This window comes from Hoplias malabaricus, chromosome 14 (assembly GCF_029633855.1).
Source record: "Hoplias malabaricus isolate fHopMal1 chromosome 14, fHopMal1.hap1, whole genome shotgun sequence".
NCBI classification, from domain to species: Eukaryota; Metazoa; Chordata; class Actinopteri; order Characiformes; family Erythrinidae; genus Hoplias; species Hoplias malabaricus.
This window is the reverse complement of record NC_089813.1, coordinates 36,028,227-36,045,438: the sequence shown is the minus strand read 5'-3', so window position 1 is coordinate 36,045,438 and position 17,212 is coordinate 36,028,227. Positions and strand designations below refer to the sequence as shown.

At 41.1% G+C, this 17,212-nt stretch overlaps 1 protein-coding gene across 3 annotated transcripts in view; it reads left to right on the top strand.

Annotated features, from left to right (window-relative positions):
- The window catches only part of tbc1d22b (TBC1 domain family, member 22B), a 66,721-nt gene that overhangs the window by 19,268 nt on the left and 30,241 nt on the right, over positions 1-17,212 (top strand). For 2 of the 3 annotated variants that reach the window (XM_066644722.1, XM_066644724.1), the window contains exons 6-8: positions 260-388; positions 7,337-7,402; positions 13,562-13,676. In XM_066644722.1, the coding sequence (XP_066500819.1) occupies positions 260-388; positions 7,337-7,402; positions 13,562-13,676 (310 nt within the window). The remainder of the gene's footprint in view (positions 1-259; positions 389-7,336; positions 7,403-13,561; positions 13,677-17,212) is intronic. The other variant, XM_066644723.1, reaches the window with a different exon arrangement.

Sequence of the window (17,212 nt, the reverse complement as noted above, 5' to 3'; positions counted from 1 at the left end):
TGATTACATCTGAGGGAAGTAGGGAATAGCATTTATTTTTTGCTGAGCTTCTCCTTTAAGGATAAGTAGCAAAATCTATGTTTAGTTTCTTAACAAGCTTAACAAGCATGGTGGGCTTTGGGCCTGGACAGTCATTGAATTTGAAGAGCAACAAGAGAACAAATACATTTTTAACAACTAGCCTCATTTAAACTCAGTCTCTCTCTGTCTCTCTCTCTCTCTCTCTCCCCCTCTCTCTGTGTCTCTCGCTCTCTCTAAGGGCTACCTCCCTGCTAATATGGAGCGTAGGGAGCTGGTTCTCCGAAGAAAGAGAGAGGAGTATTTTGGCTTCATTGAGCAGTATTACCACTCCAGAACAGATGAGCACCACAGAGACACCTACAGACAGGTAACACACTTCACGAGGCGTCTGGCCGCTAGCACAAAAACAACTTTATAGAGGAAAGCGAAGAAAGAAATGTCAGCTGAACACCACTAATGATGCTGTAGGGCTTCCAGCAATGAGCCTGAGCTGACTACAACTCCTGCCTAGTCACGACCTGGGATATGTTTAGAAAAGGCCTTCAAATATTAATGCAGTCTTCTTTTCTTTACCAGTGTTCAGACAGATTTATATTAGATTAGCTTTATTATTGTTCCTTTGATGCAGAATCCATATTAGCGTGTGTTTACACACTCACCAAAATGGTGCATTTACAAGAATTCTGTATTGTGTCCCATTTCATTTAGTTGAGAGCTCACAGTGTAGTTGATTGAGAGGCATTTCATGAGTTCTGAGTGCCATTATCTTTCAATACTTTTATAACAACAATAAACCTTTTTAAGTGCCACTCGTCTTTATTCGCCTGAGGCCGAGTGACAGTCATTACAGAGTGTATCAGGGCTTTAAGCAATTAAAGCCAAATGAGGTCCACTTGCTAGAAATTCCTCCCAGTAAAGGACCAAACTTCATGTCCACTGATTAAACTCACTAACATTTCATGTCATTTCAACAGTCTTTCTTGTCAGTTTTCAAAGTAGGAGACTTTTAACCTACACACTTAAACTCTTAGGGCACTCACATAGTATGACTGGGTGAGTGTGTGAGTGACTGGGTGAATGTTTTTGTGTGAGTGACTGGGTGAGTGTGTGAGATTGACTCCACTTGGGTACTTTTACACACACAGGATGAAATGCTTACAGAACATGAACGCATGAACAAAGGCCCCTCCCATACCCCTCTTACTCTTTCTTGAACCGACAACATGGAGTAAACAATTTGATTGGCTGAATTCAGTGAAGCTATTAAGTTTTAACTGGATCTGATTGGTCCAGCTAAAGCTTTCCTATTGGTCCATCAATTGGCCATCAAAACAGGGTCTTAAATCCGCAACTGCAAAAAGAGATTCGCAGACGCAGCACAAAAGGCGAATGTGTGGATTTTTTTCCACCTCATTCATAAACTCCCACTGTCACATTTGGAACCTTCAGAAGGTTTTCGTTTGCACATTTTAAGCCATTTGAGAAGGTACTGATTCACACATTCACGACATTTGATTTACAAATGCAAATCTTTTTTTCATATTTGTGAATTTAAATTATTATTATTGTTGTTGTTTTAAATTTGTGCATTCCAGTAGTTTTACGTGTATGTAGTTGCTCAAACGCAGTTACAGATTTTGTTTTACGTGTATGTAGTTACTCAAACGCAGTTACAGATTTTGTTTTACGTGTATGTAGTTGCTCAAACGCAGTTACAGATTTCGTTTTTACGTGTATGTAGTTGCTCAAACGCAGTTACAGATTTCGTTTTTACGTGTATGTAGTTGCTCAAATGCTGTTACAGATTTCGTTTTACGTGTATGTAGTTGCTCAAACGCAGTTACAGATTTCGTTTTACATGTATGCAGTTGCTCAAACGCAGTTACAGATTTTGTTTTACGTGTATGTAGTTGGTCAAACGCAGTTACAGATTTTGTTTTACGTGTATGCAGTTGCTCAAACGCAGTTACAGATTTCGTTTTACGTGTATGCAGTTGCTCAAACGCAGTTACAGATTTCGTTTTACGTGTATGTAGTTGCTCAAACGCAGTTACAGATTTCGTTTTACGTGTATGTAGTTGCTCAAACGCAGTTACAGATTTCGTTTTACGTGTATGTAGTTGAGTTGGTCAAACGCAGTTAGTTACAGATTTTGTTTTACGTGCATGCAGTTGCTCAAACGCAGTTACAGATTTTTGTTTTATGTGTATGTAGTTGCTCAAACGCAGTTACAGATTTCGTTTTACGTGTATGTAGTTGCTCAAACGCAGTTACAGATTTCGTTTTACGTGTATGTAGTTGCTCAAATGCAGTTACAGATTTTGTTTTACGTGTATGTAGTTGCTCAAACGCAGTTACAGATTTTGTTTTACGTGTATGTAGTTGCTCAAACGCAGTTACAGATTTTGTTTTACGTGTATGTAGTTGGTCAAACGCAGTTACAGATTTTGTTTTATGTATATGCAGTTGCTCAAACGCAGTTACAGATTTCGTTTTACGTGTATGTAGTTGAGTTGGTCAAACGCAGTTAGTTACAGATATTGTTTTACGTGTATGTAGTTGCTCAAACGCAGTTACAGATTTCGTTTTACGTGTATGTAGTTGAGTTGGTCAAACGCAGTTAGTTACAGATTTTGTTTTACGTGCATGCAGTTGCTCAAACGCAGTTACAGATTTTTGTTTTATGTGTATGTAGTTGCTCAAACGCAGTTACAGATTTCGTTTTACGTGTATGTAGTTGCTCAAACGCAGTTACAGATTTCGTTTTACGTGTATGTAGTTGCTCAAACGCAGTTACAGATTTCGTTTTACGTGTATGTAGTTGCTCAAACGCAGTTACAGATTTCGTTTTACGTGTATGCAGTTGCTCAAATGCAGTTACAGATTTTGTTTTACGTGTATGTAGTTGCTCAAATGCAGTTACAGATTTTGTTTTACGTGTATGTAGTTGCTCAAACGCGGTTACAGATTTTGTTTTACGTGTATGTAGTTGCTCAAACGCAGTTACAGATTTTGTTTTACGTGTATGTAGTTGGTCAAACGCAGTTACAGATTTTGTTTTATGTGTATGCAGTTGCTCAAACGCAGTTACAGATTTCGTTTTACGTGTATGTAGTTGAGTTGGTCAAACGCAGTTAGTTACAGATATTGTTTTACGTGTATGTAGTTGCTCAAACGCAGTTACAGATTTCGTTTTACGTGTATGTAGTTGAGTTGGTCAAACGCAGTTAGTTACAGATTTTGTTTTACGTGCATGCAGTTGCTCAAACGCAGTTACAGATTTTTGTTTTATGTGTATGTAGTTGCTCAAACGCAGTTACAGATTTCGTTTTACGTGTATGTAGTTGCTCAAACGCAGTTACAGATTTCGTTTTACGTGTATGTAGTTGCTCAAACGCAGTTACAGATTTCGTTTTACGTGTATGCAGTTGCTCAAACTCAGTTACTGATTTTGTTTTACGTGTATTTAGTTGGTCAAACGCAGTTACAGATTTCGTTTTACGTGTATGTAGTTGCTCAAACGCAGTTACAGATTTTGTTTTACGTGTATGTAGTTGCTCAAACGCAGTTACAGATTTTTGTTTTATGTGTATGTAGTTGCTCAAATGCAGTTACAGATTTTGTTTTACGTGTATGTAGTTGCTCAAACGCAGTTACAGATTTTGTTTTACGTGTATGTAGTTGCTCAAACGCAGTTACAGATTTTGTTTTACGTGTATGTAGTTGGTCAAACGCAGTTACAGATTTTGTTTTATGTATATGCAGTTGCTCAAACGCAGTTACAGATTTCGTTTTACGTGTATGTAGTTGAGTTGGTCAAACGCAGTTAGTTACAGATATTGTTTTACGTGTATGTAGTTGCTCAAACGCAGTTACAGATTTCGTTTTACGTGTATGTAGTTGAGTTGGTCAAACGCAGTTAGTTACAGATTTTGTTTTACGTGCATGCAGTTGCTCAAACGCAGTTACAGATTTTTGTTTTATGTGTATGTAGTTGCTCAAACGCAGTTACAGATTTCGTTTTACGTGTATGTAGTTGCTCAAACGCAGTTACAGATTTCGTTTTACGTGTATGTAGTTGCTCAAACGCAGTTACAGATTTCGTTTTACGTGTATGCAGTTGCTCAAACTCAGTTACTGATTTTGTTTTACGTGTATTTAGTTGGTCAAACGCAGTTACAGATTTCGTTTTACGTGTATGTAGTTGCTCAAACGCAGTTACAGATTTTGTTTTACGTGTATGTAGTTGCTCAAACGCAGTTACAGATTTTGTTTTACGTGTATGTAGTTGCTCAAACGCTGTTACAGATTTTGTTTTACGTGTATGTAGTTGGTCAAACGCAGTTACAGATTTTGTTTTGCGTGTATGCAGTTGCTCAAACGCAGTTACAGATTTTGTTTTGCGTGTATGCAGTTGCTCAAACGCAGTTACAGATTTCGTTTTACGTGTATGTAGTTGCTCAAACGCAGTTACAGATTTCGTTTTACGTGTATGTAGTTGCTCAAACGCAGTTACAGATTTCGTTTTACGTGTATGCAGTTGCTCAAGTGCAGTTACAGATTTCGTTTTACGTGTATGTAGTTGCTCAAACGCAGTTACAGATTTCGTTTTACGTGTATGTAGTTGCTCAAACGCAGTTACAGATTTCGTTTTACGTGTATGTAGTTGCTCAAACGCAGTTACAGATTTCGTTTTACGTGTATGCAGTTGCTCAAACGCAGTTACTGATTTTGTTTTACGTGTATTTAGTTGGTCAAACGCAGTTACAGATTTCGTTTTACGTGTATGTAGTTGTGAGTATTGTTTTACAAACTGAATCTTTTTGACCCTTTTTTGACTCCATAGCTTCCCTTTGTGCTCAGAAATGTTCGGCCCTGCAGTGGAAAAGGGTCAATGAAACCAAAATATTCCCAATGTATGTTCCACATGAATCATCACCCAACATGGATATCTAATACTAAGAGTTCAGAAATGCAGACTGTTTTGGCCAGTGGTTTATTTGGTTTTGTGCCACAAAGAGAATTAGACCCCACTTGTTCCAATTTGCCAGCAGAGACCGTTAATAATTTAAAACAAATGTTGGAATATTTCATGGCGCTCTGTAAGTGCTGGGACATTGTCTGCAGGGTTATTATGTGATTTGGAGACATTTGGCGAGGCCTGGAAACGTTCTGTGCAGTTTCTTGTGCCTGGTCTCTCAACATCAACAAGGACAAGGTCGTGGAAAATGAACACAGTAACTTCTGCAGCTCGACTGTGCAGGGGGCTGTAAAAGGAAGTCATTAATAAACTGAGAATATATATCCAGTGTTATTAATGGAGGAGCCTGAGATCAATAAGCTTATGGGTTGTAAAAGTCTGGTTAATGGTGCAGGACCAGGACTGGACAGCCGTTAGCCTTATTCTTTCTTTTCCGCTCGGCCGTTCTGTCGCGCTGGCCCCTGGCCACGGGCACCTCAATTTCTTCCTAGCATGGCACAAATGAGTAGCGGACCTTTAGGGCTATTTATGAGGTGGTACCAGGGTGTTTGAATGGCCCCTGGCTGTCTGTGCAGAGACACTAAATGACCTTTTAGTGTTGACACTGGCTCAGCAGCAGGAGAGCTGCCACGGACACAAGCGTGCACACACACGCCGGACTCAACTGGACTCCACATACCTCTCTCTGACCCGTCCATATGTAGCTATTTCCATTCCAGTCCTGCTCGGGGAAGGCAGCTCCCTCTCTACAAAATGACCCATTTTAAGAAGTGTCATTACTGAGAGGAAAGCAGCAGCTAATGTCTTCATCATATTTACATTTTTATCCCGGATTCCTGGCAGAGACATTTGCATATTTGCTAATGCAGATTTGTCCATAGCTCTGTAAGAAAGCAGAGGGGGATTAGCCAAGTCTACATTCCTTTTGAAAATCAAGGCGACAAGGCGAATGTTGGATCATTCACTCATTTAAACATAAAAAAAAAAAAATTCTCAGTCCAGTATGCTAGGCTCCTTTTTGGGCGCAAGGCAGGAACACACCCTGGACGAGGCATAACACACTCACCCAGTCACTGTCACTCACACCTGTGGGCAGTTTCCCCTCAACCACTTCACCCACTAACATGCGTTCTTGGCCTGTGAGGGGGAAACCATTAGCATCCAGATTAAACCAAGTAAAAAGGAGAGACAGCATCTGGATTAAATCCACTAAGACCCAGAGAGAACACCCCGAGCTCGTCATAGACAGTGACGGATGGAACCCAGGACCCCGGGACCCTGTAGCCGTAACCCTGTGTGGGCGACGCCACCTGAAGCACCACCTTGCTACTCTGCGCTACTCATTTATTGTGTAAAAGGCTTTCCATAGAGTTGTGGAATTTTTGCAGTGAAATGCTTTCATTAAAACATTGTCCAGAGGCTACCCTGCTAGATATTGTCTCATTTGCATATCTTAATTATTTTTCTTTTTTGAAACCTCTCAATACACAAAATGCTGGGAAGAATATATCAGTGATCAAGACATGAACGTTAATTGCGATATCTGTTTAAAACAATGACCATGTTGTTAGCCGGGCTGTTTCTTACCTTAGGAGCATTGTCTCATTGTTTTTCAGCTTGTTGTCTAATCAATACCGGTTCATAAAAGAGGATCTATCAATGAGCAGCTATCAGCTTTAACATTAAACCCACCGACCTAAAGTTCTCCCAAGAAAAGCCCCATTTCTGCCATCAGAACAGCACTGACCCATCCAGGAAGTGACTCTCAGGACCTCTGAAGGTGTCCTGTGGTATATGGCACCAATAAAGACAGTTGCACAGATCCTGTAAGTTGAGGTGGACCTCGTTGTATCGGTCTTCGCATCAGATAGCAGGTCTTGCTGGGTCTTGACATGAATGCAGTTAGGAGGTGCACTGAATAAAACACTGAGGAAAGTTATTCCTCAAAATTAAAGGCTCCTCATGAAGCCTGACCCAGTGGTGCAAATGAAAACAAACTTATGGAACAGAAGGAAAGAGGGAGAAAATGGGATTTGGAGCCTTTCAGGAGGTTGATTAGAGAAAAGGGGTACAAAGTGTGTGTGTCTGTGTCTGTTTGTGTGGCGCTACATGTGTCTTCTCAGGCAGTAGAAAGCTCTGAGTGGGTCCGGCTCGTTATAAAGCCTGATCAATACTGCGCTGTTTGGGTTTGATTGATTTCCTGAGCTTACTGTAAAGGACAAAAGCATGTAACTCTATTTAGCACTTTCTGCCTCTTATCGATCGGCTCCCAGATTTCCGCTGTGAATGCCTGTGTTTTTGATACTCTGAATTGTTTGTGTGTTTCTCCCCCAGATCCACATTGATATCCCCAGGACCAATCCGCTGATCCCATTGTTCCAGCAGCCGCTGGTGCAGGAGGTGAGTCTCTTCTTCTTTTGGGTCAGAGCACTCCCTCGCTGCCTTAAATTCTCTCTTTTTTAGAACAAAGCGGACCGTTAATGAACTCGTTTTTTAAGGATGACACTAGAGTTGAAGGGCTTCAAAACTTTAAGCAGTTTCACAAAATTTCACAGCTGTCCACATTATGGTTCCAGTGGGCAAGAAGGTGGAAAAAGAGAAGGAAAGGAAATAGAGAAAAGAGTCCTTATTCATATATGAGCTTCTTCCAGCAGACGTCCAACTTAAAGCACAATAAAGCTGTTGTCTTTAAGAGATAACCAAACTATGCGCTTTCTACAGGTTTGAAAAATATCAGCTCTCTGTTTGTCGTTTCACTGTGAGAAGACCGTTCTAAACAAGGGGTCAGAAAGGATGTGAAGCGGGCAAAAAAGCTGTTACTGAGAAAAGGAAATTTGCTACTGATATTCTCTTTTAAAAATACCTTCCCCAGAGCCCAGGCCTCCACATCACTAAATGTAGTCGCTTTTAACGTTATGATGTGGGTTGAAAAATTAATAAAACCAAATCTATTTGATGGTCTTAAGTTTCTACAAATGGGTCCGTCTTGAAGATCAGGGGCATAACTATGGGTGGGTCAAACTGGACCGATGCCCACACAGTCAGCCATAACCACCTCACTCATTTATTACAACCAAAACATCAGTTGAAGTCATGTCTTATTTGATATGTTCATTTCTTAAAGGCTAAGCACCACTTAATGGACCTCCATGAATATTCCACATTATTGTAGTTACTGACAGATATAAGTATGAATTAAAATGAAAATAGCAGCTTAATTTGCTTTAAAACTGACAATTTTATTAAATTGACGGAAAAACCCGAGCTCGCTACGGAAATTCTCGAACGCGACCGTGACGTCACTGGTGGACAACAGCTGAACAACGCCGCGGTAAAACACCGTTATGACTGACTGTTATGACAGTATCTAGCTAAATAACCAACATTATTCATGACAATAGCCTAGCAATAAGCTAAACTCAAATGTAGAGGTACCGTTATTCTTGTAAATGTGATGGAAGTCGAACTCGAATTCATCTGACACTATAAACCTCCGTAATGCAGCTACGTAGCCGAGTATAATCTGAGCCACAGAGTTTAGCGAGTCAAGCTAACGTTAACTAACACCAACTAAAACAGGCGAAGTGAGTGTCCTTACCCTGTTTACCTCCATGTTACAGAGGCTCTTGAACACCTTTCGTTGGTGTCCTTACATGCCCATATTGTTGGAAACGGTCTTTTAAACCTTATTCCTTGAATTAGTAAGAAATAACATGTTTTCTGACTATCAATAAACACAAGTTAGGAACTCAAATTCCACTGTATTTATTTGTTTGACACTTTGATGTTTGAATAACAGAAATACAACACAATAAACACAGCCTGTCCAAAAAGTATTGAAAAACCACCCTTCATTGCAGTTCACTCTAAAAGGGCAGAGCTAAAATGCTTGTCGATTTCCGATTTGAACAGGTGACCCGATTTGGACTGCGCATGCGCAGCAAAGGTATGTCACGCTCAGCCCCATTCGCTTATAGCAGCAAATAGTCTTCCAAAGCAAAGAAGAGCTTTATATTCAAGGCATAGTAATTTTAAACATGCGCAAACACGGGTTGGCCCTTTCTCACTGTCCTTTACAGTTTTAAACACTTGGACTAAGGAAAATTGTGTTTATTTACAACAGACGATATCCGTGTTGAGGTCATATTCTGTTTAAACAAAACATGACGAATGACGATGTGGGACCTACATGGCATTTAACCAGAAAGGCTGTCAGTAAAGTGTACACAAGCACTGTGTTCTGTGCATGTCCAGTCCAAATTGGACAGCGGCTAAAATCTGGTAGCGTAACCGGTAGTGTCTTTGCAGCGCATGCGCAGTCCAAATCGGGTTTCCTGTTCATATCGGGGAACGACAGCGCTCTAGGCTTGATAAAATGGATGCACTGGGTCTTATTTTCATATTGTAGGCCACTTTACGCAGACATTTTTAGCTCTCCCCTATGTTTGAGCTGAAATGCTTCAAACGCCTTGGAGCTGGAATAACTCGGTATGCTTGTTACAAATGATGTGTAGACAACGTCTCTTAATGAAGGAGGTGCAAACTGTGGGGAACAGCCTCTAGCTTAAGATTTGTGACATGCTAATTGGTGGCTCTTAAATGTCACTTCTCATTAGGTGACATCAGCTTCATGGCTGCAGTGCAACGGGCCCATTTCACACTCGTAAGCAGGCGCTTGTATCTGTAGTTTCATCATCATCACCGCCAGCCTCACTCCGGCAGTTCTCTCTCTCTCTCGTTCTCTCTCTCTCTCTCTCTCTCTCTCTCTCGTTCTCTCTCTCTCTCTCTCTCTCTCGTTCTCTCTCTCTCTCTCTCTCTCTCTCTCTCTCTCTCTCTCTCTCAGTTCCAACACTTCACAGAAAACTCAAATTGAGAAAGTTAGCTTCATACCTTAAACAAACCAGCAAACGTAGGGCAGGAATAGAGCAATCCTCATGTCAGCTGTGCTTTTCAGCTTTTGAAGTGCTCTTGATTGTCTAAAAACCTCTAGAATTCACCTGTGAGAGTGGTAACTAAAGTTGTAAGAGTTAATGATATTCATTCATTCATTTTCTGTAACCGCTTATCCAGTTTTAGGTCAGGGTGGGTCTGGAGCCTACTTGGGCACCTCACTGGGTGCAAGGCAGGAACACACCCTTAAGGGGCTGCCAGTCCTTCACAGGGCGACACACACTCACACCTACGGACCTACCAACGTGCGTTCCCCCCCCCCCCGAAGAAACCCACACGGAGTTAATGATATTTAATACATATTTAAATGCAGCGTAAATAAAATGTAATCAATATTCTGGAGTCAACAGTAGCGACGCTGTGTTTATATATCACTGAATCAAAACACTAGTACGTCATTAAGCTCTGTAAAGAGGGAATTATGTGAGGAAACGGTGACCTAAAAAAATGAACACTTTAATATTCTGCATGTGTTAAAGTGCAGTGGTTATTTTTTGACACTAAACATGTCACATGTCTCCAAAGCATTAACTCATTCACGTTCCTCCAGGGTTGGTTCTAGGGCCTTCAGTGTAATGGCACGGGTGTGTGTGTGTGTGTGTGTGGGTGTGTGTGCGCGCCCGCGTGTGCTTTTGTTGCCGTCCACCTCTCAGTTCACGTCCCTTGCAGAGGTGTCCAAACCCGGGCTAACTGGGCTGGTCTCGCACTAGCGATATCACTCCCCTACTGATGTCACTTAATTTACATTACCATGGTGACACCACTGTCAATCATTCTGCGATTTGACCCACCTTCACAACATAGGCAGGCAGCAGATAGCACTGTTTAGACATGTTAAACTGTGTTGCTGTATTTTGAATATAACACTCTTGAACATGCGTATTCTCTGGCAAATCCTTAACATAAATTTTTTTTATACTTCAATACGAGTGGACAGTGGCTTTAAAGAGAACGCTTAGCAAAGATGAGCAACGCTGGAGGCTTTATGCTGATCCAAGACCCTTGACATAATAGGCTTTTTCATTACTCCTGAATATGAGAAATATGAAATGCTTCAGCAGTATGACACTGATAACATAAGCTGCTCAGATAATCGCTTAAAGGGGTATTTGTAGATACTTTTAAAACTCTGGATGCAGTAACACTCTCAGTTCTTCTGGGAAGGTTTTACGCTGCACTGTGAAACACTCCTGTCAAGGTTTGATGGCATTCAGCCATGAGGTCAGGTACTGCTGTTGGATGATTAGTTCTGGATCACAAACAGAACACCGAAAGGTATCCCAAAGTTATTGGATGGGGCTCCATCTCTCTAGAGAACACACTTCCACAGCTCCATAGAGCCCAAAGCAGCAGGGCTTTACACCTCCAAGTATTAGGCTTTGAAGTATGTTTCTTACTATTCAGTTGAACGTGTGTCCAAAATGTGACCTTAAAGTCTCAGAATTCACTCATAAGGCGTCATTGTGTTTTAGTTGCTGTTCAGGTGGGATTTCCAGCCAGTTTTTAAGTTGTTTAACATTTTTTTAACAGATTTTCTAACCATGTTGTTATGTGCTGCTGCTGGGCTTCCAACAGGGGGTGCTATGGCTGTGTCATGACATTCCAAACGTGGACACTTCAATCCACTCAAGTGCATGACCTATCAGAAAGGCTTTATTATTAACAGCCTATTTTATAATAATGGCCTAACCTGCTAGGATGGATATGATATCGCATTTTTCAGTATTATTAAAATCTAAATCATAAAGCATATCATGCAGATGAAGTCCGTATATTGTACCTGTGCCAGTGGCTGTATTGGTTGTTAACCCCAGGTTGCCTCAGGGTTTGGTTGGAGTTGGCTAAGGATTTTACAACATTTATCTCTCTAAATGGTCTCTGTTCTGAGTGTGTGCCTTGAGTGCAGTCCAGGGTGAAGAGAACTGCATACACTGGGGCCGGGCAGGGCCAAACTGCTGTAGGCTGGATAATGAATTGTTTATAAACTCCAATTGCACTGCTGTGTCTGATCCTCTCATATCAGTGCAACGAATACTAACACACCCCTCCCAGCACCATGTTAGTGTTAGGGTCCTAACCACTGAAGAACAGGGACTTCACAAACAAAAGAGTAGCACAGCTTCTAAAACTCATTTCCTAAAACGACTCTCTGTAAACATTGGGGAATGGAGGTGAACAGCTGCTGTAGTTTTGAAAGTGAAATGTGTTCCCATTAGGGGTGTGTGATATGACGATATCAGATCCTGAACGATAAGAATTTGTCCATGATGCACCATCACAGGGAGATCGTTGGATCGTCCTAATGCACGTACAGTCCGCTGCAGTTCTTATAAGTTGTTTACTTATGATGTAAACATCAGTCGAATGGCCAGATACCGATAATATAAGTCACTACTCTAAAATGTACAACTACTGAATAAAAACCAAACAAATTTGTTATTTCTTAGCATTAATGGTAATGGAATTCGTTATTCCATGAGATCTTTTCCTCTTCCTTAAAATATTAAAAATGCCACCACGAAGCCTGAAGAGCCCACAAACACACACAAAGGATACAAGCGCTTCAAAACAAGACCAAATTTAAATCTTTCCATCAATCCACACATTAGCAATCCTCATGTTTGTGTTAAGAAGACTTGCAAAAAGAGAAAAAAACAGTTCAAAATAAAGTACAACAAATAAATAAAATGTGGACCTCCACTATGGCCGTGTAGCTTGGACTCTCAGCTTTAACGACACGTCCATCAAGTCTGTAGACCAATCAGCATCGGTAGATCAATCAAATGAGTAAAATGTAACATTTTGCTATTAAGCTTTGATAATAATTTTTTTTCTGCAGTAAAATAAATCAATTTCCTTATGGAGAGGTTGGAGTCGTTGAAGATTCCAAAGGAAGATTATAAAGAAGATTAATAAAATTTAGAAAAGTGCCTGAAATGTTTTGTTGTGTTGATCTTATTTTGACCACTGAAGATTAATTTCAATATCTTTAAAAAAAATCAGAAGGCTCTTAGTAACATTACTTCATAAAATTGTGAATTTTAAAATTGTGAACTCTAGTTTATTCACTGCCTCAAGATTTGAGTATGTGATTTCAGATGGGGGGGATAATAATAATCTTGATAATGTATTTTTGCCATATCGCCCACACCTAGTCCCCATTCTTGTTTGATATAGGATTTCAGATTCTCAAAGCTTGGGGTCCCCACTACAGTTTTAGTGTTTTTCATTTTATAATGCACCGACTGTTTTCAGTGGGAACATGTCTGGACTTCTGCTGTTATCCTTACAGAATGTGGACTGGGCTTGTTTTACTGAAATAAACAAGGCTTTCCCAGAAAAAGACATCTAGATGGCAGCATGTTGCTCTAAAACCTGTATATATCATTCAGCATTAACGGTGCCTTTACAGATGTGAAAGTGACCTGTGGCATGTTTTCTAATGCACCCCAAATGCTATCACAGATGCTTCCTCCCTCTCTTAAACCTGGAAAATGCATTTTGAATCCTGTTTTTATTCACACTTTGCACTGCAACCCATCCTTCCTGGAAATAGGGATTTTACATTTTATATTAATGTTTACAGTAAGATGCATTTGTCTTTCTCAGGTGTTTGAAAGGATCCTGTTTATCTGGGCCATTCGGCACCCAGCTAGCGGCTACGTCCAGGGCATCAATGACCTCGTCACGCCATTCTTCGTAGTCTTCCTCTCCGAGTTTGTGGGTAAGTTCAGTTGAATATTGAAAGAAATGTGTCCAAAAACAAAATCTCCTGGCCCAGAGACGAGGAGGGAAGACACATGTCTGGTTTCCGCTGTTTGGCCCAATTATAGCATTGCATCAAGATGTTTTATGATTCTGATTTTCTTTTCCCCGTTTCCTTTCTTTTTTTTGTTCTATTTTTTTTATTTTATTTAATACGCCTGGTGGGTATGAAGGAGTCTGCCAGCTCCTCTTGTCTATAGGCATTCATTCCTTTGCGGCACCACAACACCTGCCACCTGCTCTCACTAATTAGGTTCTTTTCTGTGTAAAAGGGGCGAGCTCATTAGTGTGCGGGTTTGGAAGAACTACCTGCAGACACCACAGCCTTTGCTGGATATAGTTGAGCGCTCACAGTATACGGCAGTGAGTGTTCTCCACTTCTAGTCCCTCAGAGCAACAGCACTACACACTGAAAAGAGGAGTTCGGTGAACGAAATCGAAATCTGAAAAAAGTAGTCCCTCAGCCAGTACAAAATTTGGAGTCTGATATTTGCTTCTGTATTTTGGCAATGGAAATACATGGTTATACATCATTTATTATTATTATTATTATTATTATTATAATGGAAGCTATATGACCTACTGTTAGCAAAAATGGCTAAAAACACACCTTAAAATTACAGCTTCAAAATCATTGCGACGCCTCACTGACCTGTTATATAGAATAGGGTCTCTGTCACTGCTACTCTGTGATCAGCACTGCAGAAACTGCACTATGTAACTTTTGAAGGAGGGTAGGAACCCCCCCTCACCCCCCATGTGATGATTTATTCGTGCAGATGGTTCATGTTAACTATACAACAAACTTGGTTATACAAGACATGTCATTGGTGACTGACTGTATCCCAGTATGTGGAATTGGACTATTCCCACTATTCCTGATAATGCCTCCCTCCACATAAATTCACTTTAGCAGATAAAAATAAGACTCGGTGGGTAAATTGAATAAAAATCCTAACAGCGTGGTGCGCAGTGCTGGAGCTTAGGGTGAGGAAGACTGTCCCATATGTTCAGGTTCATCTCGTGCCTTAACTGACTTGCAGAGTATTGGAGCTAGATGCTTTTTAGCAGGGGATAGTCTGTAATGGAATTTATGAGGGATTTGGCAATTATCCACTGTCTAATTTCCCAAATTTGGTGATTAATTAAGGCAGAGCCTCCTCAGGTAAAACTAACCTTCATTTCCAGTTGAGATTGTGTTTATTGCCTGAGCAAAAGGATGTAACATCAGAGCACACTGATCTAACAAGAACAGACCCCGTGGTCCCTGTACCACACTAGTTTTGATTGCAAAGGGACTCTAGAATGACTTCTTCATACTTGAGACTGTAGAGCCTCCAATTTCCACATTCACTCTTTTACACAGTTCTTACAGATTACAATGTTTTATGTTGTTCTTAAATGCTGTTCCCAATATACACTGTTGTGGGTTCAAGCTGCCCTATAGCAGTCTCGGGAATTGCCCTATTTACCATTGCCTACGTTTGAATATCTGGGTCACTGTGTAGTGCACTATTTAGGGGGCAGTACTACAAAATAGTGGAACCAAAAATAATGCACTATACTATGAGTAGTGTACGGAATTCGACACAGCCTATAGCACTATTACGATGAAATACATTGAGTGCTAGGGTAATGTTAGTTTACAACAGGATGTCAGTAACGTTTATGATGTATTTGGACTGGATAGAACTTGGTGTAAATAACGTGTGGAAGTGGATCAGACACATCATTGCTACTAGAGTTTAGACTGCCCATACAGTCCTGAGATCAGCCCTCCGAATGCTCCATAACAGCCCAAACTAAAGCATCCAGAATCAGAGCTAAGGCACACGAGACGCACAAGCACACCACCCCCTGCCCACATCTCTGGCTGCACCCCAGGTGGAGGGCTCAAAAATATTCTTATCTAAAAAACCACTGCATTACATCATTAAATGCCAACAATTGGACATTGTTTCACAGTGCTTCACAAGGTTTATCAGTTTTTTGGAAGGGAGTAAAACACTGCCAACACTGGGTGTGTGTACTCTGGCCTTTGCGCTCAGTTCTGAGCTGCGGAGAGCTGAAGTTGGAGCTTTGTCTCATTGCTATTCTCCTGCCTTCCTCCCTCCCCTCCCTATTTATTTCCTCTCCTCTGCTGTGAAGGTTAATTACTTCTAGATAGTTAAGGATTACAGGAGAACAAAAAAGCAGTGCATTGATCTCTTCCCGCATGTGCCAGCCTCGCAATGTCACCAGTCCACACACACCGGGACATACCCTCAGATTACCTGGAGCACTGATCGATTTCTGCTCTCTCGCTCTCTCTCACTCTCTCACACTCACTCTATCTCACTCTTTTCCCTTAATCTCTCTCTCTGTTCTCCTCCCAGCTCATTACTGAAAAGCAGGTTTTTCATCCTGATGCTTTGCTTCATTCTGTTTGGACCTTTATGCTGCTAATTTTGTTTGTGGATGTTGTGTGTGTGTGTGTGTGTGTGTGTGTGCACGTGTGTGACTCTGTAAGAAAGACAGAAGCAATAGCTCAAGTTGAATGAGCTTTCATTGATCTGTGAGGTTTAAAAGTTTACCCAGCTTTTCCGTGCTGCACACGCCTCTTCACAGCATGCAGCCCACAGAAATGAGCAAGATGGTCTAGAGCTCGTCTGCAGGACGCCCATCTACTCCCTCAGCTACATGGGGGTCTTCAAAGGCCGGCAGGACACAGCTGAAACACAAGAGATGTTACTGCATTCTCTCGTGCTGACCACCTTAAATAGAGCAGCTGATACATTCTCAGACATAGCTGATTTTAATGCGCATTCTGCAGGATTCAGCTGCTGCCTGATTTAAAGTGGAACGGATGCAAGTACTCCGCCATTTAAGGCGGATATGACAGTTCTATATAAGGCTGAGTTCCCGAAGGTATCATTATTTATACAGATTTGTTTTCTTATGGTTTTTGCACAAATTGTACAGTGATTTTTATTTTACAATCTATCCCACACTCTTTTTTTGTAAGGGTAACTTCACTGCTCTTGTAGGTGTCTTGGGCTGCACGGCTGGGTGACTTTCTAGGACTGCAGGGCGGGCTTTTGCCTTCGCAGAGAACATCCTCAGAGGGAAAAATTGTGTGTGAGACTGAGAGAGGGAGAAAGACAAAGAGAAAGAGAGAGTGTATTGGTTCTCTTCAGCCAGCTCAATAGCAGGTAGTGAAGTGTTTTAAAAGAGAGCCGGCAGGCTCAAGAGTCACATTGCCCTTTGCTTTAAAGTATTGGTATTGATAAGCTAAAGCATTTCAAGTGCTGTGTGTGTGTGTGTGTTCATCTGATCTGTCTGTATCTGTGTCTGTGTCTCTGTGGGTGAGCATGCTCTCAAAAGGCAGACCATCTCACTCCGGCTAGAGGAGTGTCCTATGGAGTATACAGTACAACGGCCTCCGGTTCTTCTTCACTTCTCTAAAGTGCTGAAGGATTCTGTTTGGTTGATTATTTCTTTGTTATAACAATGCTT